At 38.2% G+C, this 26,694-nt stretch overlaps 1 protein-coding gene across 2 annotated transcripts in view; it reads right to left on the bottom strand.

The window, feature by feature from the left end:
• Positions 1–26,694, bottom strand: part of lrp4 (low density lipoprotein receptor-related protein 4) — a 274,143-nt gene that overhangs the window by 107,545 nt on the left and 139,904 nt on the right. For both annotated transcript variants that reach the window (XM_030130798.1, XM_030130799.1), the window contains exon 3: positions 1,404–1,520. In XM_030130798.1, coding sequence (XP_029986658.1) covers positions 1,404–1,520 — 117 coding nt within the window. The remainder of the gene's footprint in view (positions 1–1,403; positions 1,521–26,694) is intronic.

The raw sequence follows: 26,694 nt of genomic DNA, 5'->3' as shown, positions 1-26,694 counted from the left end.
ACTAAGGATGCAAATTATTGATGAATTCATTAATCATTAATTGGTTGACCTTATTGATCGATTAGCGATTAATTGATCAGCGGCAATGTTCCTGAGAACCTGAATTTCTCTTTCGATAGGGTCTATAAGAATAAAAGCTAAAAATTGTTTATATACTTCATGAAAAAAACATGTCATATTCCTTAATGATTGATTTATTGTACTATTGGATACAGTACAGGCAATGACATTTATGGAGGAGAACTAAATAAATTCTGCAGAGAAATTGAATAAAATAGATGGATCTGAAGAGGGGTGGTTTAGAAGAAATGGGCATTTCTGTCTTTGCTTCACTGACATGATGGAGCGAGATTTCAGCGGAGAGCAACGTGGACAAACCGCCAGCCTTCAGACAGGACATGGAAAAGGGCAATTAACTGACAATTAATAATTTAATTGAGAAAATTCTTATTGACAAAGAATTGATGGTCAATTAATTGGCTTACATTTCTAATTTGGACCCTAATAGTTCATAAAGTTTGAATTTGAACCCTCCAGGTGCTGCAAAGCTACCTTTATATTCATTTTGGCAAAAATCAAGTGGATTTCTACAACCTGTTTTAATTCCTGCTTAAACTGTTCCGTCTATAACTAGTTACATCACGACATTTGCACATATCGGATCAAGACTTCTGACGAACATCAGGTGACCCCATTTGAATTCCAGGCGAGCCCACGTGGGGTCCCAACCCCAAGGTTGAAAAACATTGACCTAGAAGGTATATGTATGTGCATATGTGTGTGTGTACACTCACGATATATATAAACATATATATATAATTTTATTTATTTATTTTCTGACCACTCCCAGCCTGTGTTTTGTTTTATTATTTTGTTTTATGTGTGTTTAAAAAAGAAAAAAAAAACAATAAACACATTAAAAAAAAAAAAAAGACAACTGATAATTTACACCCCTTGACTCTGGACAGTCTTTTCCAATTACATTCTAAATTATGAAATAAAACTACAAGAAACCTCATGTTCTTCTATAAAAGCCATGAATATTAAAACTAAACTCAGGCTTGTATTATTAGATTCTGTTAATGATCGACTGCTGATCAAATCAAAGAGTCGAACCTTCTGCCAAAACAAACTATAATCAGTTACAAGCGGAGTCCAACACAGACGCACAAACACTAACGCACTGAAAACGGACAGAAATAGATGCTGTGTACTCCACCCAGAGTAAAACCACCGGTCAAAATAGGAAAAAGACACACAGAGGTCAAAGGTCAGGACGCTCGACTGGGAACGAACAGCATCACTGCACACGACCGCTTCCAACATCTGTCCACTTTAATAACTCATCTGTCCCCGGAGTCTCTGAGCTGGGTGAGTGTGTTTGTTTGTGTGTTTATACGTACGACAGTCCTGTTCGTCCGAGTCGTCCTCGCAGTCGTTGTCTCCATCGCAAACCCATGAGCGGCGGATGCACTTTCCGTTGTCGCAGTGGAAGTCCAGCGGCGAGCAGGTGGGAAGCACTGAAGAAAAACAGACAACGACAACATGGTCAAGGAGGAGTAAACGAGTAAACAAATAAACACACTAAAGCATGTGTTGTCGTAGCTTTATTTACACTCTTAGCGAGGCGTCTGATCCTCTTCAAACGGAAACCACAAACACCACACACTGGAAAAAACAAACTCTTACCAAGTGTATTTTTCTCATTTCTAGTCAAAATATCTCATCACACTTAAAATAAGACATAATCCCCTAAAGAGGAACTTTTCAGTGAGATGTAAGAACTTATTTTTAGACAACAGATCTTGAAAATGTTATTTCAAGAAATCTTACCAAGATTGAAGATTTTTTTGCTTGAATTAAGCAAAAAAAAATCTTGAATTAATCTTGTCTGTAGTAAAGACATAAAAAAAAGCATCTCCACAACAAAATCCAGAGTTTGGCGATGTCATTTGAGCTCCAGAGTTCAGATGAAATATTAAAAAACAATCTACATATCCTCCTGAGACACAGCAATGCATGTTTGTGGCGAGTTTCACAGCTTTACTTAAGAAAAAAACAACAAAAAACAAAAATGACGTCCACTGCAAAGGACATTCCAATAAATAAATCAAAGAATGAATGAATGAATAAGTAAATGAATGAACAAATAAGTAAGTAAATAAATAAATAAATGAACAAATACGCAAATAAATGAATGAATGAACAAATAAGTAAATAAATAAATGAACAAATAAATAAATAAATAAATGAATGAACACATAAGCAAATAAGTAAGTAAGTAAATAAATAAATACATAAATAAATGAACAAATAACTAAGTAAGTAAGTAAGCAAGTAAGTAAATAAATAAATAAATGAATCTGGGAAAAAAACAAACTGTTGCATCATGTTTTTTGTTTTTTTCCACAATCAAGTGATGAACAGACAGGAGAGGGAAGAAAAGGAAATAAAGGAAACTCCACCAGACAAACAGAGGAGTTTGTCATTTGTCTGAGACCTTTACTTGAGGATGGACAGATGGACATGTGGTTCTGATCAGTGACCTTCACCGCTGGGTTTCTGGTCCACTTGAACCGTCCACATGGACAACGGTCACATCACAGCAGACATCATCAACATGTCACATAATTATTACTTATTTATATCTGCTTTACATCGCCAGCAGATCACATTTACACTGAATAGACTATTTATTACATGTATTTATGACACTGAAGCACTGACTATTGAACTGTGATCATCCGTTCAAAGCCCCTCAGTAATTTGACGTGTACATTTAAACATGTCATCTCAATGCTGCAGCTGAAAATAATATGACAAATTTATATTCTTGTTGATAGAATATAAACGATATTTGTACATTCTGAACATCTTACCAATGTGACAGTATTGCACAAATAATTGCACTTTTTTTGACTGCACTCTACCTTTTTGTACATAATGCTCACTTTATTTAATTTCTCTACTTAGAATTAAATGTATACCTTTGTCTTACTTTCGTTCAGGGGTGTCAAACTCATTTTAGTTTAGGGGTCACATTCAGCCCTATGTGATCTTAAACAGGCTGGACCAGTAAAATACTAAACATACGAACCTTTACAAAATAATCCACATTTTTCACTTTGTTTTAGCGTGAAAATATGAATAACCTGAACAATCACGTACAACCTGACCAGAATAAAAGTAGCTAAACTATACCAAATTTGAGTCACGAATAAAGAAAAATTAAGTTAAAAATTAATCTCCTGATCAGTTTTCACAGAGGGAAATGAACAATAGAGACAAAAACCAGGCTGTAAACGTGTTATCTGCTGTAAAGTTGGACATTTTAACAAAGAGGTCTATGGGGATTGACTCACTTTTCGATCCAGCCCCCCAGTGGACATTCAAGGAACTGCAGATTTTGGCTTCACCGTTCAGCCACTTATATCCACAATGTAACCACAGGGAAGATGAAATGAAGTGAATTCATGCTTGATACAACAGACAAAATTCAGTTCTCACTTTACAAAGAAAAGATAAAACATCATTTACTCTGATTTAAGGGTTGAATATTGGTTTTGTTGCTAATAACGGGGAAGTTTCCCGAGGAGCTGAATAGAAAATACCTAAGTCAAACAACTGGAATCAGGTCTAACTGATAACATCCTAATGGAATACACTGTACTGACCTGTATCACATGACCTCTTAATGTGGATGTAAATTAAAGCATGGAGTTCATATTCAACTGGATTTACTTGCATCTTTACAGTCACAACCTGAGCCTGACCCTGACCCAGCAGGGCTCCACGGTACCAAGTTTTTTTACCCAGCATCCCCGGCTGTAGCCCTGAGCCCAGCCCAGTTCTTCCAAGCCTGGCCCGGCCCGGCTCAGCTCAGCGCATTCCTCCTTAACTTCATATCCGCTTTAAATGCAGCTACTCGCTATCTAAGCACAGCCGAATGACTGGCCCTTTGTCATCTGCAGACAGAGCTAATTTAATTACAGGCCAGAGCAAGGGGAGGGCGCTGGGGAGTAGTGAGGGGAGGGGTTGGGAGGGGGGGTGGTAGTAACTCTTTACAGCAGAGTCTCACCCACTTGTCAATAGCACTTATGAAATATTGACGGCGGGATGCAGACTTTATGAAAAATGCATGACGTCACGCAGAGAGGTAAGCAGTGAGGCAGACGGGCCGACCCGTCGGTCTGTGAGGGGGGGTTTGGTCCCAGTCCCAAGGGGGGGTTTAAAGCCCCACTGACCCACATTCCCCTGCATGGATCCTACATTATTCAGATTTAAAAAAAACAAAAAACAAAAACCCAAAAAGCCAAAAAAGACAGAGACAGAAGTAAACTGAATGGGTTATTCTCATCACCTTAAGATGAACTCTTCACTTCCTGTCTGTGTTCACCCACTAGTCTGCTTTTACACATACACTATATGGACAAAAGTATGTGGACACGTTGAATTCAGGTGTTTCTTTTCTAACAGGGGTCTGGGATACAAAACAATAATGACAAATGATATAATATGGTTTTACATTGGGATAAATATCATTGCATTGGTTAGTTTGGTTTAAAATGTTAAATTTGCTTAAGGGGCAGGTCAAGGGAACACGCCTATCTATTACAAAAATCTAAGTTTCTTTTATCTTATTTTATATACCAGTGTTTTACAACCTTGGGGGTGGGACCCCACGTGGGGTTGCCTGGAATTCAAATGGGGTTGCCTGAAATTTCTAGTCATTCATAAAAATTAAAAACATTTACTAATAAAAAATATATGGTGAGTTGAAAGAGACAATCCCAATCCATAAAAGACATGACAAAATGTGAGTCTGAAAATGAAGCACTGTGGTACTGTTTATCTGTCAAATGTTTATTGTGGTCAGTTTCAGATGCTGCAGCTCTTTCATAATTCATAGTTTGAGTTTTTGTTTGTTCAGTATTAATTGTCAGCCTTGTAAATCCAAGCTGGACTGACTGTACATATCCTGACCAAGGAAAATCAAATTCTCACTTTGTGCAGTAATCTACACCTGGCTTTTTTGCCTCCACCCATAATAATATACATTATGTAGCCTAAATGTCATCTAAAATTTACATTTATTTGCAACGTAGTATTGCAAACTATTACATGATCAAAAACAAACTAATTTTAGCAAAAAAAAAAAAAAAAAAAAAAAAAGTCTCCCGTTTTGAATGTCTGGGGCCGCCAGATATTTGCAATGGTAAAAAATGGGGTCATGAGCCATATGCACTCATTTGTCAGCGTATTACTGTGATGTATAATAAATGCTTGTTTGTACGTGTATATGAGATTAACTGTATTAACATCTGGTCTCAAAGTGTCTCCAGAAGTACGATCATTACTTATACGATCATAAATTCCACTAAATATGCAAATAAAGAAGCTCCTCTATATAAAACCCATACATGCATGTCAGGTTGAACAGACTGGTTCTGTAATGTCTCTTTGCAAACATAATTTACTGTGCTGCTCCAAGGCAACTGGCAGCAACATTTAAGTTGGAGTGTTTTGGGTTTTTTTTCTCTATCTGTTACTGCATGAGCTGACGCCATGAATCAATCAATACACCTCAAATATCAATATGTCACCCCTGACTGTCCTATTTGATGTTATCAGCTTTTTGCATGATGTAAACTTAAATAATGATTGAATTTTCGAGCACGGAAAATATGTTTGTGAATTTCTACACAGGAGAGACTACATGTATGAGGCATCTGTGATGAGCAGGGTATGGAGGTCAGGAGGAAAATTAATAAATTACCTTTTAAGACATTTTCTTTAAGACACTTACATTATATCCTTACACAGACTCTCTTAACACAACAGTCTCCTTTGCACTGACTCTTTGTGGAAATTTAAAATTGTGTTTTTTACTATTGTAGTACTGTTGAAATACTCGTACTATTGTTTAGTACTTTACTATTGTGTAGTACTGTTGTAATGCTAGTACAGTTGTTTAGTACTTTACTATTGTGTAGTACCGTTGTAATACTAGTATTATTGTTTAGTACTTTACTATTGTGTAGTACTGAATAAACAGGATGAATAAAGTAAGTAAAGTAAATAAGTAACTAACTAAAGTAAGTAACTAAATAAAGTAAGTAAAGTAAGTAAAGTTAGTTATTTAAGTGAGTAAAGTAAGTAAAGTTAGTTACTTAAGTAGAGTAAGTAAGTAAGTAAACTAAGTAAGTAAGTAAGTAAGTATCCATCCATCCATCATTTTTCTCTGCATCTTTGTCGGTGGCATAAGTAACAGTACAACAGGTCTCATAATTATTATATACACAGAAAAAACACTAAAATACACTAAAATAAATGACACACTGGACTGATTCCATACAACGATTTACAACCCAAATATCGTGATATTATTTATTGTGTCTGTGGGATTTTTAAGACCTTTAAATGTCAGATTTAAGGATTCATTATCAGTTTTAAGGAGATTAAGGCCTTAGTTCAGGATGATAAAATCAGACTTCTTAAGAATCCATGGACACACAGGGGAGATAGTGAAAATGTCACTTCTTTAAAGACACTGAAAAATGAGCCTAAGGACAAATCCCTGTTCAGACTGATAGAGAATGTGGACAAATGAGTCCCAGAACACATCTAAATGTGTCCTGAGCAGGATGGACGTTAATGCCAGGTGTGAAAACGGCCTTAGTTTATGCAAAGATGAATCATGGATCATAGCTCATTATTTTGTGCCAACTTCAAGACACGCCCCTAGCCATAAAGTTAGAATAATGTTTTAAGACACATTCCTCTTTTTATTCCCATTTATACACATCAGTAATCTGACCAGGTGTAATGACTACATACTGAGTCCCAGTTGCACTGCATCCAGGGTTTCTGCAGGTATCAGCAAACCTAATTTAGTGCTTTTTAATGCCACTTTGAACAAATTTAATTTCCATGTCCAACTGCAGATACAGTTTAATATATAGTTTTGTGTTGGTTTACCGTCGACAGGCTTTAACCAGGTTCTGAATAGTTCCTCCTCCAATCATTTCTGCTGAAACTTGCATTTTCCCATTTTTCTGACATTTGCTAATATTCCCTCCGCTCTTTAGCCACAGCATGAGCACGCTCACAGCACGCTGCATTCCAAGCATCCGGTGTTGAGACTTCGTAAATTGGCCATAAACAACAGCCAATTAAAGGGTTCCACCTTTCAATCATCACACTATACTTCCGATCAAAATTATTAAATGTTTATATAATCAAAATAAATTCTGAAAAACAATGCTTTTTTTCCCCAGCAAGTGTATTTAATCCAATCCGAAAGCCATTAGAATTATACATCAGAAGGATTACTTTGCACCAACCAATCCACTTTTCATCAGTACAATAGAAGATCTGGTTAACCTCAACACTGCTGTATTCATCTACAAGGCACACATCAACCTACTTCCACCCATACAGGAGCTGTTCTCAGTTGGACAGTCCCAGTCCAACTTTAGAGGGACCTGTATGTTCAAGAAATCAAAGGCAAGGACCATCACAAAAGGCAAATGCATATCTGTAACTGGAGTAAAATTACGGAATAACTTTGACAAACAATTAAAGACATGCACAACAGTCACCACATTTAAAAGGATGTTTAGAACGAAGGTATTCCATAAATATAAAATATTAGGATAAACTAAGCCAATTATCAGTATGAATCTAAGATTTTGCTTAGATTGTATTATTTTTTTGTATTTTTGTATTTTTTGTGTATTTGTGTGTGGGGAAGCAACATTTACAATATTTTGAGGCAGGGATTGAAAGACAGTGTATGACCAATTAGTTTATTGAAAGTCATGAGAATTTAAATCTTCAAATCATATTTTACTGCATTTCTAACGGTCTTGTTGTCTACCTCAAGTTCATTTGCCATTTTTCTCATGGATTTGGTTGGATCCTTTAGGATTTTGGATTTGAGAGCTTTAATAAAAGCTTTGGTACGTTTTTTGTTGCTTCCTCCACTTCCAAACTTTCTCGTAATAGTTTTGCTCATAGTCATTCTCTTCTTTCCATTATAAACAGTCTTTATGGGCACTCCAACTATTTTTGAAATCTCCTTTGGTATGACGAGTGCATTCAGCAAATCACACACTCTTTGACGTTTGCTTTCCTGATTACTCATATGGGCAAAAGTTTCTGAAAAGGTATGGATAATAGTGTTAGGTATAATTATGACATCAATATATGTTTGGTTTCCAAACAATTGACGTAGTGCCTGCTGAGAAAAAAACAACTAAATGTTCATTGTAAATTTTGCTTCCCCACCCTGTAGATAGATAGATAGATAGATAGATAGATAGATAGATAGATAGATAGATAGATAGATAGATAGATAGATAGATAGATAGATAGATAGATAGATAGATAGATAGATAGATAGATAGATAGATAGATAGATAGATAGATAGATAGATACAAGACTTGTTGTACTGTTATAAATGCGAATGTAGGGTCTGAAATTTGACCAAAGATGCAGAGAAAAACATCTTAAAAAGTCAATTTATTTATTTTCCTCAGACCTGCAGATACCCTGTTCATCAGAGATGCTTCCTACATGTAGTGCTTTGGATAGAATATTTCACTTTATCATCCAAATGATTAGAAAGTCGTGAAAGTCAGGATATTTCAGCCTTTGTGTTTTTAGAAGATAGAGGAAACAAACTTTAAATCTAATCCTGAGTTTAGGAGGCTGGGCCTAAATGAACAGAGCGTACGACTCTGCAGTAAACTGGCATACTTTGATCATATCCGAAGTAAACCTCCATAGTTTTGTGTCAGCAGAGACACCTGCACACGCCTCCAAGCTTTGGGAATCTGTCGGCCGAAGCAGCTCGAAGCGCTTCGACGCATCCCTGACCCGACGTCAGCACTTTCACAGCCTGGACCGACAACCAGAGGAAAGCGCCGCTGCTCCACATTTTAATAAATTATTCAGCTGATCGGAGGAGCAGCACAACACAAGCACAAGCACAAACACAAGCACAAACACAAACACACTGCAGCTCAGGCTTAATGAACGCTCAGCGGACCGTGAGCAGAGCAGACGATACGCACACACAGACAGGAGGAGGGGGGGCGGGGCTTGCACCTGATATCAGGTGGATCAGCAACGAGCATGCTGGGAAGGTTGATGAGGTCTCAGGGCGCTTTGATCTCTGTTATCGCACAGATTCTGCTCAGCTCAGCTACTACTGCATTCCACAGACACACAACAAGATACACACCATCACAACACACACACAAATGTAATACACACTATCATAATACGCACAAATGTAACACACACCATCATAACACACATTAATGTAACACACACCATCATAACCCACACAAATGTAACACACACTATCATAACACATACCATCCTGATACACACTATCATAACACACACAAATGAAATGCACACACATCATAACAAACACAAATGTAACACGCACCATCATAACACACACAAATACGACACACACCATCATAACACAAAGCAACACACACCATCATAACACACACAAATGAAACACATATCATAACACACACAATTGTAAAACACACACACAAATGTAACACAAACCCTCCTGATACACACCATCATAACACATGCAAATGTAACACACACACATCATAACACACACCATAACACACGCAAATGTAACACACACCATCACAACACACTCAGTGTAACACACACACTATCATAACACACGCAAATGTAACACACACATCATAACACACACCATCATAACACACAACCATCCTGATACACACCTTCATAACAAAACTTATACTCTATTTTCTTATTTTTACTTTTTGTCATTTTATATTCACTTTATTCTTCTTTCCTTACATATTGTTTTTTATTCATATTGCTGAACTGACTGGAGTAACACTCCTAATATCACTGCAAACACAATGACAACAAAGACTATTCAGTAATTCAGTCAAATTAAACTCAACACAAACCCACCTTTGTCTCACATTTCATGATGTAGTGTTTATTTTGTCTTTTTGTGAAATGGCTATCACTGCATTAAACCACGGAAAACTAAATTATTGCATTCTGAATATCCACTCTTTACTCTCACTACCTTTCAGAGCCTTATTTTTCTCCTTTTTTAGACTTTTTCCTACAGTTAAGCTGAATCAGTGGTTGTACTTTTAATTTTCTTTACTATAATCTGTAGTTGCCTTCTCCTACATTTCCCAGAATCCCTTGTGAAGGACAGGAGTGCGTTTCAGGTGGTGGCGTGGGGCTCCGTCCTAAATACGCTTTAGCTAAGAACAATATTGATGATGTAGGAGAAAAAGTCAAAGCGCTGACAGAATTATGCCGGAGCGAAGCGGCGTCAAAGACAGATGGTGTTATATTTCACAGCAGATGCACAACACATCGGCCCATTAATTATGTAGCGCCGCCACATCCGCCACTACATTTAAATAATGCTCAGCTAACAAAAGCACTACACTGACACCCATTCTACTCTGGAAATCCACTTAAAGGATGAGGCCCTGAGTTTCTGCACCTCAACAGCTTTTCACGTCCCTGTGGTGGGTAATAAAGAGTGTCAAAGTGTAAAAACAGGATGTTATGAGACTGAAAAAAAAAAAAAAAAAAAAAAAGAGTTTCCTTCTGTTACATAAAGAGGAGACACGTCCCATTAGAGCAGGATGATGGTTGAGTCTATTCAGCAGAGGTTTAATTCTTTAACTTTTCTGAGGGGCTGGTACCGGTTCCACAGGGTTCCTTGGAGAGGCTAGGACTAAGGACCAGAACTGAACCCTGGTATTAAACAGACCCCAGACATGATTCATTAAAGACCAGACTATTGATAAACTCCAACATTGATGGTTTTCCTATAGATTTCTAGTATTTTAACCCTATAACACCAAATGTATCATATGTGATACATGAGTTTTGAAGCCCTCTACATGATCAGTAGGATTTTTTTTTTCTTAAGAAACCTGATGTATACTATTAGATACATGCAATACACAGAAAATCCACCAGGGGGAGGAATTCATTCACCAGAGGCCTTTCCAGTGACACTACAAGACTGTCATTAATGAGGAAGGAGGAAGAACTTTGACAATTTGAAAAAGAATTATCAATTTGTTAGACATGTTTGTGTTCTATTATGTTTTTGTTTGGTCAAAAATAATATTTGAGCACTGAGACCCAATGTATCAAATATGATACAAAATTTAAACTCATACATGGAAATTGTCATTTGAAAAAACATTTTTTTTGGTTGTTCAGAAGGAACAATAAATACTCCAGTTTCAAAGAACTGGAATTTTGTGTCAATGATTTAATGGTTCAGGCTTTACAGGGTTAAGCCTCAGCAACATCAGAGTTATCAGGCCATTTTTCTAAGTAGTTCATCTGTGATACATTTTTGAGATTTCCAATCAAGACAAGCGACTTTAGATTAGTTCTATCAGTCCATGTAAATAATTGGTGTAAAGTACAGTTTGTCATCTTTTCGTGGTCATCAGATATGACCCATTTGGACGTTCAGAGGCTCTGTAGTTAGCGTGGAAACACTGTCATCTTCTACAACATTAATTCACCAGTAAAAGCCAGGGAGTTGGATCAAGGACAGTGGATGGAAACATTAGTTTTATGTTCAGTTGTTGATATTTTTGCTGAAAAAGTCACTGTTTCTTCAGTTTTCTCTGTTTCTGATACAATAACCCTCAACTTTAATCTGAGCTTTTATGAACATCTACATGACCAGTTAATTAAAAAGAAAAATCAGAAATTTTCAGTGAAAAACTGCAAAATACTGAGGATAATATTAGAATAAATGGTGATGAATTACTTAAGAAAAGTTAAATACAGAGAAAATAATATTTTGGAATGGCCACAAAAGTATCACCAGGTCTTTATGGATTATTTAATTTTTTTGTCCTTGTTTGCTATTAGATCCCCTTAAAACCTCCCAGATCTAGATCTAAACTCCATCCTCTTGTACATATGTAACTGTACAGGCTTTACTGGATTCTGATGTAGTAAACTGTGCAGTTTTTATACTGTGAAATGACTCCTTTACTACTGTCAGTGTGTACGTTCTGACAAAAACACACGTATAAAACCATGGACTGGTCCTTTAAAGCAGCTGAATATTCCCACTCTCCTCCTCCTCAGTGTTCACCGTTTACCCTCCAGACACCAATGACCTTCACTGATGAGCTTTTCTCGTCCCAGCTCCAGAATTCCCAGTTGCATTCCACAGGTCATTCCCACACACACACACACACACACACACACACACACACACCTGCTTTTCCCATCATCATTACAACTCACACACACAACGCAGAGGAAACATGATGTCTTGACGTCTTGGAAATATCCGACGTGTGATAATTACAGCTGCTTCCACTGTTCAATAATCTGACTTTTATTATTCCATATTTTCAGATTCTTCTCACTTCAACTTCAACCTGACGGACTCCAGCAGCTGCTTTTTACTCAGTTTATGATCAGACAAAGAACAGAAAACCAACAAACACTCAACACTTAAGACGCAGCAATGATAAGAACAGGAATTAATGTTTGTTTGTTTTTTTAACCCTGACAGATGTTAAGTTGTAACAGCTCGACTCTAAATATATATAACATTCACAGCTGATTTACACAAATGTTAACAAATTATTATCCTGGTTTTATCAGTCAACAGTCACTTTACAGAGGTATGGATTAGAATTTGATTATTCGGAATAAATTAAAGAGTGAAAGGAAATATTTGTAGCTTTTCCACTGACCCTTAAAGCTATACCGTATGATGTGGCATTTTTACACTTTTCTTTTGTCATCTTAAAATGCTCCTAATAAGTGTGTGTCAAACTAAAATGGAAAAGAAATCCATCAGGTATTGAAACTCAAAAATGTTTAATTCTCATATATTTCTGATGAAAGTCTGACCAATCATTTTAGTCGGTCCGAATAAAATAACTGGCCGAACCTGACTGAGCCTCCTGTCAATCATCCGTTACGGCCGTCCAGCATCCGATCCATTATCACCGTCTCACATCCGATATGTGTACCACTGAATCTGACGCTTCACTCACGCTGCTCCTCCTGTTACTGACCACAGTCTACTGTCTAGGATGTGTTTGGATAGAACTGACATGCACATGTGGAAAGGAATAAACTGATTTATGAACAGAAACGACAACTGAGGGGCACAAACGGGAGTCTGATGAATGAAGGATGGAGATAAAAGTCCGGAAGTCAGCTGTACTGGACTGAACAGGTCTGCATAAAGATCAGCTTTTCTGACGGTGGGACTCATACAGGTACATGTACATGGTGTCACACATGTAAGATGATGTAGGATGATAACTGTATGGACTATGAAACTTCAAATGTCCACGGAAAATTCGCGGAGGCCGCGCGTTCACAGTGCGCGCGCCCATCCCCTGGGCACTGCAGTGAAAACACTGACCCAGTACTGCACAGACCAGGTCTACTGATGGAACAGGAGCCGCGGGCCCGCGGCAGGTGGATGATGCATCTGATTACTGAGGGAGGGGTCCGCGGACACGCCAAAACGGACCGGACCTTCGCCTCTGCTTCCTCTGTTTTCATCGCGCATCAGATGAGAGGAGGAGAGAGGAGGAGGAGCCTCAGAGCTCAGGCAGCGGGAAGTGGGCGGGGCTTTGGAGGGAGGCGGGTTGTTCATGTTCAAACTTTTACTAAGTGCTGTGAGAAATGCCACATCGGTAGGTATAGCTTTAAATTGCGTGAATATAACTTGCGCATAAAAATTTGCCTAATGGAAAAATGACAATTTTGCCAAAACTCTTGTTTTTCAATTAAAAGTTTTTGCACTGGCAAGAGGTGTTGTTTTGGGCATAGCATAATTGGTATATCATGCAAAACTGCAATGGAAAGACCTTTTTCTGCAACTAGAGTCACGTGAATAAAAAAGACCAAATGTTGATGGACGTTACACGAGCGAAGAAGAAGAGTTGGAAAAGAAACATGGCGCGCTATCGGTGGACACACCAGGAAACCAAATCATTTTTTAATTTAGTACAGGATAGAGGGGTAATATATAATAATAATGAATATATCTGTAAAACAACACGATATTTACATTCATTGCAATGTTTATGGAATGACTTCTCGTGACACACGTAAATACACGTCCTGCTCCCTCAAATTAAAGTTTCCGAAGGTAAGGAAAAGGAAAATTAGCTGCACAACAGTGGGATGCTTAAAGGAATTAGTAAAATGTCTTTAAGTTTCACTTCACTTCATGGTCTGGTAGTGATCCGCGAGTCGGGTTTTTTTCAGTCGGCGGGGCTTTTGTGGAATTATCTGGTCCGACCCAACTCGACCTGCAAATAAACTGACATTCTTTTGACCCGCCCAAACCCGACCCACGAGTAACCCGCTGATCTGCACATCACTAACATACCGCATGGAACACACCCCCATATAAAACGTGGACGGACCTGTCCATAGACCGGCTACAGCAGTGGCAAACATACGGCCCGCCAAAAGTTCTAATTTCTCCCACAGTATGAATTTGGAAAGTGCAAAAATTACACTGAAGTTATTAAGAGTCAAAGGTGTCATAGTTGTTTTAGTTCAGGTTCCACATTCAGCTCAACTGTGATCTGAAGGAAAATAATAGCATAATAACCTACTAACTAGAAGCACTCGGAGAGCGCAGACCTCCGCCAAGGCTGATCAGTGCCCCCCCCCCCCCCCCCCCCCCCCCCCGATCACCACCAAAATTTAATCATTTCTTCCTTATCCCATTTCCAACAAACCCTGAAAATTTCATCCAAATCTGTCCATAACTTTTTGAGTTATGTTGCACACTAACGGACAGACAAACAGACAGACAAACAAACAAACAAACTAACAAACCCTGGCAAAAACATAACCTCCTTGGCGGAGGTAATAATGACTCCAAATTTAAGTCAAAATCTTATTGTAAAAAGTCGGTATCAGATTGGTATCAGCAAAACTAATCCTAAAAAAAAATCGGATCGGAAGCCAAAAAATCCAAATCGGGACATCTCTAATAAATATGTTGGTAGTTTTTCACTAACTCACACAGCCGCTCTTTAAAAAAGGTACTGCTATTTCTGGAAATTATTCTCTTCAAATCTCTACACTGCCTCCACGGTTCTCAGTGGTACTGCTCCGTATTCTCCGTCTGGGTTCACATCCACAAGCTCCGAAAACGGACATAGAATGTATGCAGAGGACAGACAAAACGCTCCGTCTGTATCTTTAATGTAGAGCATAAATGAGCCCTTTAAGTGCTTTGTCTGACTTGTTAAACTCTCATCTGTGTAATTATCGTCACCCGCTAAATAGTCAAGTATTCTCATTTATATCAAACAAAGACTGCATCAGACAAATTCATTCATCTTTCAGCAAAAAAAAAAAGGGTTAGTCACTGTTGGAGTGCATGTCTCCTTGAGTTTTCCTCTTAAAGATGAAACTGTGTGGGTTGTGTTTGGATGGCGGCCTCTGAAGTGTGACTCTGCACAGATTCGTCATGGCAACGAGCAGACGTGGCTGCATTAATGGTCTGTAATGGACAGTAAAATGCCCTCTGGTGACACGTCGTAGTCAGTGACACCAACGGCAACGTTTCAGAGGGAAATGATGGACGTTCTGCTCCAGCTCAGCACATGGACTGGATCTGTCCAAAGTGAAATCACACTGATTACAGACTCAGACGCAACTGTTTACACTGATGTTAAATGAAGTGAAGTGACGACATGTGTGTTTACACGGACCAAAGGGATTAACGGCAGAGAGCGTTTTGTGGCATGTGTAAAATGGTTGTATTCTCTACAGAGCAGTTTCCTTTGTTCTTCTTCCATGTTTGTGTCCTTACTGTAATAATAACCTATAAACAATGACAGCTCCAAATGTTTATCTTAGTTTTAGTGCGAAAAAAATTGCATGAAATTATGAAAATATTTACAATTACAAGCAATCCAAACCAAAAAAGATGTGAATAACCCGAAAAAACTGATATTTCTTTTAAAAAATTAAGTGCAATTTAACAATATTATGCCTCAACTTATCATTTATACATGTGCAATATGGATCAGATCTACAAAGGCACAAAACATTTAGTAATAGGCAGAATATGGTTAAAATTACATTAATTTTCTTTAGACATTTCATATTGTTCATATTTGTTCAGGTTATTCACATTTTATTGTTGAAGTATAGTTAGTTCATGTAAATATTTTCATAATTTATATCTTTTTTGCATTAAAACAAAGAGAAAAACTTGGATTTGTCATTTTTTATAGGCATAATGTAATATTTTTTTTACATTGAACCAAGAAGGAAACTTTGAGTCATTATTTAAATGTTTTTATGTTATTATTTTATTTTAGATCATGTTGGTCTGCATGCTGGGGTGGCACTAGCAATTGCGGGCCCCATGAAAGGTAAACATTGTGGGCCCTTCAGAAAATAAAGTATGTGTAAATTTGTCATCAGAGGGGGGTTGATATGTACATGGTGTAGGGGTGGGAGGTATAAACGTATGGGTGCGTTCCACCATAGCTGGCATGAAACTTAACTTTGGACGTTCGACTCCCAGGTTCTATGCTCCTCTTTTACTTTGGAGTTTACACAAAATGTTCACAACTTCTAACCTATGAGTGTCAGGTGTGATGCCTGACTCAACTCTTCACGTGGTACTTGCTTTACTTTTATTACTGTAACTGTTATTTCTATAATTCTGTTTATGTAGTTTATAACAGTCTGACAGCCTTTATGTTTGTTTTGTTTTGTTTTGTTTTTTTTTGGGGGGGGGGGGGGGGGGGGGTCTGTGGCATGTTTTGTTCAGTTTCTGTAAAGTTAAAAATTGTCTTCTAACCTATGAATTTGTCATGTTTACCCCCCCACCCCCCCACCCCCCTGGTGGTGCCCCAGTCTGTATGTGGAATCTGCAATTAAACGACTTCGACACCCTTGACTGTTAATATCTTCAGTGTAATTTTTGCATATAAGGGCCGGATTGGAACCTCTGGCGGGCTGGTTTTGGCCCACAGACCTTATGTTTGACACCCCTGCTATAAACCCACTACCCACACTAACGTTACCCCCTCAGGGACCAAACATGAGCATAAAGAACAGACTGATTCCAGACCAGTGGAAGCTCTTACCTGGTGATCTGACTGTAATATCTTCCTAGTGAAAGGATTCTCAGAGGTTTACGCCGACCCTCTGAACCCACGCCAGTATCTACCGCTCCTCTGGAATCTTTTTTATCTACAAAGGCCTTACTGTAAAATTACCATATGACCTTTGAGAAGTACTTCATTAGATGAGATGGGCTTCGGCGGCACCGCTCTGCTGACTTGGCTTCATGTTCTGGGAGTTGGAGGTGAACTTCAATAGACTGTTCTTAAATGTAGAGCAGCCGACGTAGAACCGAATACAGCAGCTTTAATCGAGAACCCACTCAAACCATTCAGATATTATAGAAGTCTACTACTAAGCTGATGTCAGTCCCTCTGTTGAACTTATGAGCTGATTTTTCAGTGTTTTATCTGTTATGATTAAATAAAGGCTGAATCAAAGTCATCTTTTTATCATTAACTGAATGTTATATTGTCTTTTGTTTGCTGGTGTATTAATACATATTTATTGTTTTTATCATTTTATTATTTTACAGTTTGTCTGGATGCCAGTATAAATGAGGGTCAGCACCAGTGGGACAAAAGGAGAACTAGAACTATTTTGGCAACTTACAGATGATAGTTTCCTTTATATTTAACCTTTCTGAAGAGTTCTGCAACTATTTATTATAATATGAGTCTCCGCATCTTGCATTTATGAGTGAAAATCAGGTATTTTCCTCTATTTATTGAACTGAATGTGCAGAACTTCACTAAATTCAAATATTATTATATCTGAGCAGAGTAATCTGAAAAAAGTGACTTTTTCAGCAAAATATATCATTAACTGAACGTAAAAACAAGCATCTCCATCCACTCATTTATCGAACTACATGGGTTTTACTGGTGAATTAATGACCACAAAAAGACGACAAACTGCATTTTACACTAATTATTTACCTGTAGTGATAAGATTATGTAATACTCACCCAACCTCAGTGCAATATTTATAATCCATGCACCTTGTTTTTTTAACTTTTCCTTGTACATAACCTATACAGCCTGTATATATCCTTATATATTGTAATATTTATTTTATCTGTAGTATAGAGTTAGCTTTTTATATATTTCAGTAGTATTTGCGTATTTCATATTTTATCTTTGTAGTTTTTGTATGCTGCCAATGTTTTTCAGTATTTTGTGTGATATTTTTATCTTATTTTAGCAGCAAACACTTAAAGCTGTGTATGACTTGTGTCACCAATTTTTCATCAAATCTTTAAAATCTGAGTCATAGCCTAAGTATCATGAATCCGTAAGTCTTTCCGTGATTACGCACCTGAATCTCTTCCCTCACGGTGAACAGTTTCGAAGTGTACTCCACCATAAACAATCCATTTGTTTACAAACAGAGCTGGTCAGTCACTTGGGGATTTTCGGAAATTTGTCGCGGCGTGCATTGTGGCGGGCGGAGTTTCACGCAGTCACAACAACAAACACGAAAAAACGGCTTCATTGCCTCTTGTTACTGCAGCTGCGTGGAGCTCCGCTTCTTAAAATACTCGTCACGACAAATTGTTCACCCTGAGGGAAGAGATTCAGGTGCGTAATCACAGAAAGACTTACGAAATCACGATACGTAGGTCGCGACTTGGGTTTTACAGATTTGATGAAAAATTGGTGAAAAAAGTCATACACAGCTTTAAGTGTTTGCATCTAAACAGATTGTCATTGTTCCTGTAACAGTGACAATATCTATTCTATTCTGTTCTGTTCTGTTCTGTTTGTGGATCAACGTTTTAAACCAGCAGATGCTTTTGGTCGCCAGCAGCTGTATGGGTCTTTGAGGGTTAACTGCAGTAACAGAGTGTGGATATACAGTTCATTTTAAGTTGATAAAGACAGATGTGAGTCCGATCCTGCGTTACTTTTCGGTGAGTTTGTGCAGCCCTTGCGAGGCAGCGTCTGTTTACTGTAGAGGTGGAGGACGGAGAAAAGCCATCACACAGGCCCGCTGCCGGACTCCCCCTGCCAAGAAAAACTCCCGCTGGCAGAGTCGGTCCGCTCTTACGGACTGAAATATGCGCTGGCCGCCGACCAGAGCTGCCGAGAATCAGATAAGCCGCCTCTGTCAGGATCGGCTGCGAGAGGAAAATAAAGAGTGAGTAGAGGAGAGGCCGAGATGGATGATAGGGATGGAGGGGATTATGTAGAGAGCAGAGCCAGGCCACGACAAGACCCATACTTCAGATTTATGAAAAACAAAAAAAAACAAAAAAAAAGAAATAAGATTTTGCAAACTATTAAATCATTTCTACTACTTTGTGTGTGACCGCGTTGAAACCAGAAGTGGAATAAAAATGTGCCGCCGTCCGTCCTAAACACAACTTACACAAATGACTATTGGCTGTTTTTCAAAGCTTCCATTAGAAATGTGCCGTTTTCCAGTTGTTTGTTCAGTTTTGGGTTACAAGTTAATTTGGTTCCTTTTCACATCGGAGCAGCTGTAAAAGTCCTGAATGTGGTCATCCTGAGCCTTAAGGCAGGGAAATAATGAAGGAAGCCCAGGCACGGAGGGAAAGTGAAAGACGGGAAGTGATAAAAGGATCAAGGTTGAATGTCTGAGGCATCACATGTGGGTCGTTTTTATATGTGAGAATTAATTTGGGTGCCGAGTGTCAGAGGTGTGAAATAAGCCAGTGAATAAATGACATTTAAGGGAATACTACGCCGTTAACTCACTCTGCCTTCAGATACAGATATGGGTTCTTATTCCAACTACATGCTCTAAAAATAGTCACATTTTCTGATAAATCCAAGAGAATTACCATGTTTTTTTTGCAGTGCCTTACTCCTAGTACAAAGAAAACACACCGCAGCAATGTTTTCCAGTGTTTCATTCCACTTTAATGGTTCTAAAGAATTCCTTAGAAATGGACTTCATAAACTTGCTAGCCTAGCAACATTAGCAAGCTCTAACTGCTACATTATATGACATTATCCTGGTCTATTTGGAACTCTACAAGGCAATTACCTTCAGTCTCTCATGTGTTTTGTTAATGTGATGTGTAACCGATGCTCTGAACCATCATTTGCATATGGACTTGTTTGTATTCTTCTGCTGCCTTTGTTTATTCGACTCAAATGCAAAGTATTTCTTGACAGGATTCCCGCTGTTTTCTCTGTCAACCGAAACAGGTCGCGGAGGTTGTGCACTTGCCATCTTTAATGAGCAAACACACAATGTAACACAGTGTGTAGTGAGTTACTCAGCCACAGCGAATGAGATGAAGAGGAAGAGGAAGGGGAAGTGGAAGAAGAGGAGAAAGATGAAGAAGAGGAAGAAGAAGAAGAGGATGAGGATGAAGAACATGAAGATGAAGATGAAGAAGAACAGGATGAGGAAGAAGAAAAGAACGAGGAAGAGAAAGGGAAAGAGGAGGACGAAGAGGAAGAAGAGGACGAAAAGAAAAGGAAGACGAGGAATAAGAAGAAGAGGAAGAGGAAGAAGAAGAAGAAGACAAGGCTGGGGAAGAGGAATAAGAAGAGAATGAGAAAGAAGAAGAAGAGGACTAGGAAGAAGAAGAATAGGACGAAGAAGAAGAACAAGAAGAGGATGAAGAAGACGAGAAAGAAGAGGAAGAGGACTAGAAAGAGGACGAGGAAAAAGAGGAAGAGGAAGAAGCGGATGAAGAAGAAGAGGATGAAGAAGAGAACAAGAAAGAAGAGGAAGAGGACTTGGAAGAGGATGAGGAAAAAGAGAAAGAGGAAGAAGAGGATGAAGAAGAAGAGGATGAAGAAGAAGACAAAGAAGACTAACAAGACGAAGAAGATGAAGACAAAGAAGAACATGAAGAGAAAGAGGACGAGGAAGAGGACAAGGAAGAAGAGGAAGAACATCATTGCACTGGTAACTAACCAATGTTAGAAAACAAACACCTGAATTCAACGTGTCCACATACTTCTGTCCGTATAGTGTTCATAGTCTGAGCAGATGTAGTGTGAGATGTGTCGGCGTGGATCACACGGGGGAGAGCATGTGAGGCCGTCAAAGCTGCTGTGATTTGAGATCATGTGCCAACGCCGGCGCTCAGACAGGTACGACGCATGTTCACACATAAAACGCACACACAAAACCCATCGAACCAACGCAAACACAGCTGTGGTCGTCTGTCCGGTTACGGGACATCAGATTCTGACATCAGCAGCTCTGCACCTGCACCGCCGCGATCGAATTACAGCTGCACGACTAGGAAAAGAAGTCAGCGCCAACACCCAGAATGCATCACTCCTCCGAAAACACAAACAGCTCTTCTAGTCCAGGTAACGTTCCCGGTCTTCTGCCAGCGATCGGCAAAAATCTTTTTTTTTGTTTGTTTGTTTTTCCTTCAGTTTCTTCAGTTTCACGTGGCGAGAACCGTTTCAAAACACCACCGTCATGTTCAGGAATCCCTCGTCTCCATCAGTCGTTAGTTTCTATTAATTATTAGGCCTCCGACGTGTCAAACATGGTGATAAGAGCATTCCACAGACTCTGAGCCCCAGGTGATGTCTGCGCCGTATTTATTTTGTCTGACAGTCAAGAATCTGACGGTGTGTTCTCATAAATCACAGCGAAATTAAGTCTTCAGCCTTATAGAGGTTAGCAGGTTAGGGGTTTAGAAGGTTTGGCTGCCAGAGTATTCAATCTCACATATTTAATCTCAGAGGTGCTGCCTTTTACTTAACCCATAAAGACCCAAATATATACCAGTGACCCAAAGCATCTACTGATCTGAGCTGTTTAATAACTTTAGAGCCACTAATTCTATCAATACATGTCAATAATAGGTGGAAAATACAGTTTGTCATCTTTTCACAGTCATCAGATATGACCCATTTGGATGTTCAGAGGCTCCGTAGTTACCATGGAAACACTGTCATCTTCTACAACATTGATTCACCAGTAAAACCCACGGAGTTGGATCAATGACAGTGGATGGAAATACTTGGTTTATATATATGTTAAATAAAATGAACCAAAAAAAACATACAGAGTAAGAAATAATGTGAAAACAGGAGCAAATAATAGTCTAAAACAGACCTGGGCAAAGTAAGGCCCGCGGGCCACATGCCGCCCAATGGCTGACCCTGACCAGCCCGCATGAGGTCACTGGCAAATTAAAAGTCAATGCAAATATTTATCAGGGTAATAGATGCAACCAATGCAACGGCACAGTTTTTATTTAGTAGGATCTGCTAAATAAGCGTGTTTTCGCACATACTTTCCATTTTCAGCATGAAGCTTATGGTTATAATAAAGTTTATTGGTTTGTTGGTCAGTTTCAGCCCGTTACGATGTCAGCTAATGCCAAAAACAGAAAGAAAGAAAGATCGATTAAGAATGCAGAGATTTTAACAAGACATGGACTTCTAAGTATTTCTTCACTGAAGTCAGAAAAGGAACTGAGATATGCAAACAAACAAAGCTGCATTTATGGTTTTTCATGTAAAGTTAACATGGAGCTGGTTTTGCACATTTTTGAAAATGTTTTTGTGAATATTCATTAGATAGTTGTATTCTGTGCTCCACATTTTCAATGTATCATTGTACTGTTTCATTTACTGTTTTTATAGAGATATATATTGAGCCGAGCTGCAAGTGACTTGATGCGGCCCTTAATAACTGTCAAAGTTTCTCATGTGGCCCCACAGGAAAATTAATTGCCCACCCCTGGTCTAAAATGAAGTAAAAAAATAATAATAATAATCAAATAAGCAACAAAACGTATAAACCAAGTGTTTCCATCCACTGTCATTGAGCCAACTCAATGGGTTTTACTGGTGAATTAATGTTTTCAATGTTTCATCCATCCATTTTTGCTCCTTTTATTCATTACCTTCACTGTTTTTGTTCATTTTGTTGCTTGATTCTTTTTTTTTTACTTCATTTTAATCTACTATTTGCTCCTGTTTTCACATTATTTCTTACTCTGTATGTTTTTTTGTTCATTTTATTTAACACACTGTATATATAAACCCAGTGTGTCCATCCACTGTCATTGATCCAACTCCATGGGTTTTACTGGTGAATCAATATTTTCAATGTTTCATCCATCTTGTTCATTTTATGCATTACTTTGGCCATTTTTGTTCATTTTGTTGTTGTTTTTTTCTCCACGTAATTTGTTATTTTGCAGATTTTTTATTCATTTTTGTTCCTTTTATACATTACTTTCACTGTTTTTGTTGCATATTTTATTCTTTTTCATTTCATTTTAGTCTATTATTTGCCCCTTTTTTCACATTATTTCTTACTCTGTATGTTTATTATTATTATTATTATTATTATTATTATTTTCTGTTCATTTTATTTAAGATATATATAAATAAACCCAGTGTGTCCATCCACTGTCATTGATTCAACTCCGTGGGTTTTACTGGTGACTCAATGTTTTCAATGTTTCATCCATCTTGTTCATTTTATTCATTACTTTGGCCATTTTTGTTCATTTTGTTGTTGTTTTTTCCTCCATGTTATTTGTTATTTTGCAGATTTTTTATTTATTTTTGTTCCTTTTATACTTTACTTTCACTGTTTTTGTTGCCTATTTTATTCTTTTTTACTTCATTTTAGTCTATTATTTGCTCCTTTTTTCACATTATTTCTTACTCTGTATGTTTTTTGTTTTTTTTTCTGTTCATTTTATTTAACATATATATAAATAAACCCAGTGTGTCCATCCACTGTCATTGATCCAACTCCATGGGTTTTACTGGTGAATTAATGTTTTCAATTTTTTATCCATTTCTGTTTGTTTTCTTCATTACCTTCACTGTTTTTGTTCATTTTGTTGCTTATTTCATCCTTTTTGTTTCATTTTAGTCTATTATTTTCTCCTTTTTCATGTTATTTCTTACTCTGTTTTTTTCTATTATTAATAACTGTTAATTTTATTTAACATATATATAAACCCAGTGTCTCCATGCACTGTCATTGATCCAACTCCATGGGTTTTACTGGTGAATCCATGTTGTAGAAGTTGACGGTGTTTCCATGGTAACTACGGAGCCTCTGAACGTCCAAATGGGCCATATCTGATGACCGTGAAAAGATGACGAACTGTATTTTACACCAATTATTTTTATGTATTAATAGAATTAGTGGATTAGAAGTTCCTAAATGTAGAATCTTTTGGTCAGTGATGGATGTTTAGGTCTTTGAAGATTAAAATTTGTCTACAGTCTCCATTCTGGGTTTTTTTAATGACGGTGATAAGAGGACATGAGAAACAGGCAGTGAAATCCAGCAAAAACACTGAAAACACAGTGGACGATGACAAAACCAGTACGAGAAGGCCACTGTCAAAATGTGCCCGTCCTTGGTCGACACTGTTCGAAGTCCCTGCTGTCCTCGATGAGACTAAAACCAGGACTATGTGAGGACGTGAGGAGCAGACGGCGTCTCCTGCAGAGTCTCAAACTGTTCCACAGACCACCTCGAACATGTTCCAGCTCCAGGATGAGGCGTCTATTTCAGCTCAACCCAAGAAACTGTCTTCTCCTTTGGTTATCAAACAAAACATGGAGGAAAAAAAAAAAAAAAAAAAGACGCCCAAGATGTAAAGAGCTGGAGTGGTCTGGTCTGGTTTCTGTACTGATTTCCTGCCATTTACGCATCGCAGTTTCGGTTTGAACACGGCGTCCGAGAGCAGATTAAAGCGGCGTTTGGACGGGCCGTGAAGACGTATGAGACACTCGACCTCTTCAGTCAATTTATCTGAGTACAAACCACTGCACTGGTACAACAGGGGGCTTACTGGTGCAGAGGCTCTGGCTGAAAAAACACATCATCTGTCAAAAAGAAGCAGTAAAAGCTTCAAGTTTGGCTGTCAAACGTGGACTGATGTTCGCTCCAAGTCGACTACCTTGGACTTTTACAGTTTCCATCATGAACAAGTGCTGACACGACGACTTCTCAGAGCTCTGAAGTCTGCAAACACTGGCTTCTATGTTAATTAATTCGCAAATATAAGCATCAGCATTAAAATATGTATGTGGAAGTGATGTGGAAAAACTAAATCAGTCCAATTCACCGTGGTTTTTAACCCCTTCGACCTTTTGTGGAGGCTTCTACATGACGTTTACTCCTTCCTACGTGATCTACGCGCATGTATTAGAATATTATTCTGCGCAATTTTCATTAAAATCAGGTATTTACCTATATTTAATTCACTGATCATGTAGATTTTCATAAAAGCTCAGACTAAATTCAAATGTTTTTACATAAAACCAGAGAAAACTGGAGAAAAAGTTACTTTTACAGCAAAATAAACCATTAACTGAACATAAACAAACATCTACTACTTTATTCTGTTCGCTTGTTATTGTATGTGTTTTTGCTTATTTTTCTACATGTTTGTGGTTTTTCTTCACGTTTCTTCAGTTTGTGTCTTATTTTATTCCTGTTACTTATTATTTTGTTGATTTATTATTAATTTTTGTACATTTTATTAATCACTTGGGCTGTTTTTGTTAATTTTACTGCTTACTTGATTCTTTTTTTATTTCATTTGAGTCCATTTTTTTTTGCATATTTTCTTCACGGTACTTATTATTTTGTTACTTTGTAGAAGATGATGGTGTTTCCACGGTAACTATGGATCCCAGGAATGTCCAAATGGGTCATATCTGATGACCATGAAAAGATGACAAACTGCATTTTACACCAATTATTTACATGGATTGATAGGATTAGTGGATCAACAGGTATTAAACAGTTTATGTCAGTAGATGATGGATGTTTGGGTCTTTATGGGTTAAATCATCTATTCAAACTCGTTCAAGCCATAGTTGACATTTTACTCATAGTTTTTACTTTACTTACTGCTCTCTAGTGTTAATGATTTCTGACAAACATACATAAAAGTGCGTGTGTCATGTGTAATTTGTCTATAAAAATGCAGTGAACAGCACTTCTAATCCCCAGCCCATCGCCTCTGCTGACTTTAATTACACACAGATCATGAAAAATGTAATTAAGCTTTAAGACAAGCAATAAAACCAGAACCCGGACCAACAAGCCCTTTTGTGTCTTTTCTTATTTCTGTCTCTTTCTTTGCCCTCAATCAGCCTCTAATCATGTCCTCGTCTGTGTGAACAAGTATACTCGGCTTGTTTACTGAGAGCTGGGGTAAATATTTAGGAAAGAGGAGGAGGAGGAGAGGATGGAGAAAAGAAAAAGAAGAAGAGGAGGAGGAAGGGGGGAGGGGGAGGATTATGCTAATGTGTCCGGAAAAACGGAGTTGGAAAAAGCAAGGATACGAGCAGAAATTCAGCCACATAGTGAGAAAGAAATGAGAAAGTGAGAGTAGAGGAGATAAAGCGAGGCTGTTTGGAGGTTTCCCGTGGTCACAGGGAAGACAGAAGGTGGAGGCGGTGGAGAGATGAAGGGCCGACCGGAGAAAACAGACGTGGGGTCCTAATCTCCGGACCCGCCCTCCTGCCGTCGCCGCCGCTCTGCCATTGGCTCGGATGCAGAGAGCGGTGGATTAAACCACGGAGGGGGCATCTGTGCTT

This window comes from Sphaeramia orbicularis, chromosome 3 (genome assembly GCF_902148855.1).
Source record: "Sphaeramia orbicularis chromosome 3, fSphaOr1.1, whole genome shotgun sequence".
Taxonomy (NCBI): domain Eukaryota; kingdom Metazoa; phylum Chordata; class Actinopteri; order Kurtiformes; family Apogonidae; genus Sphaeramia; species Sphaeramia orbicularis.
The sequence above is the reverse complement of the archived record's forward strand: the minus strand, read 5'-3'. Positions and strand labels throughout refer to the sequence as shown.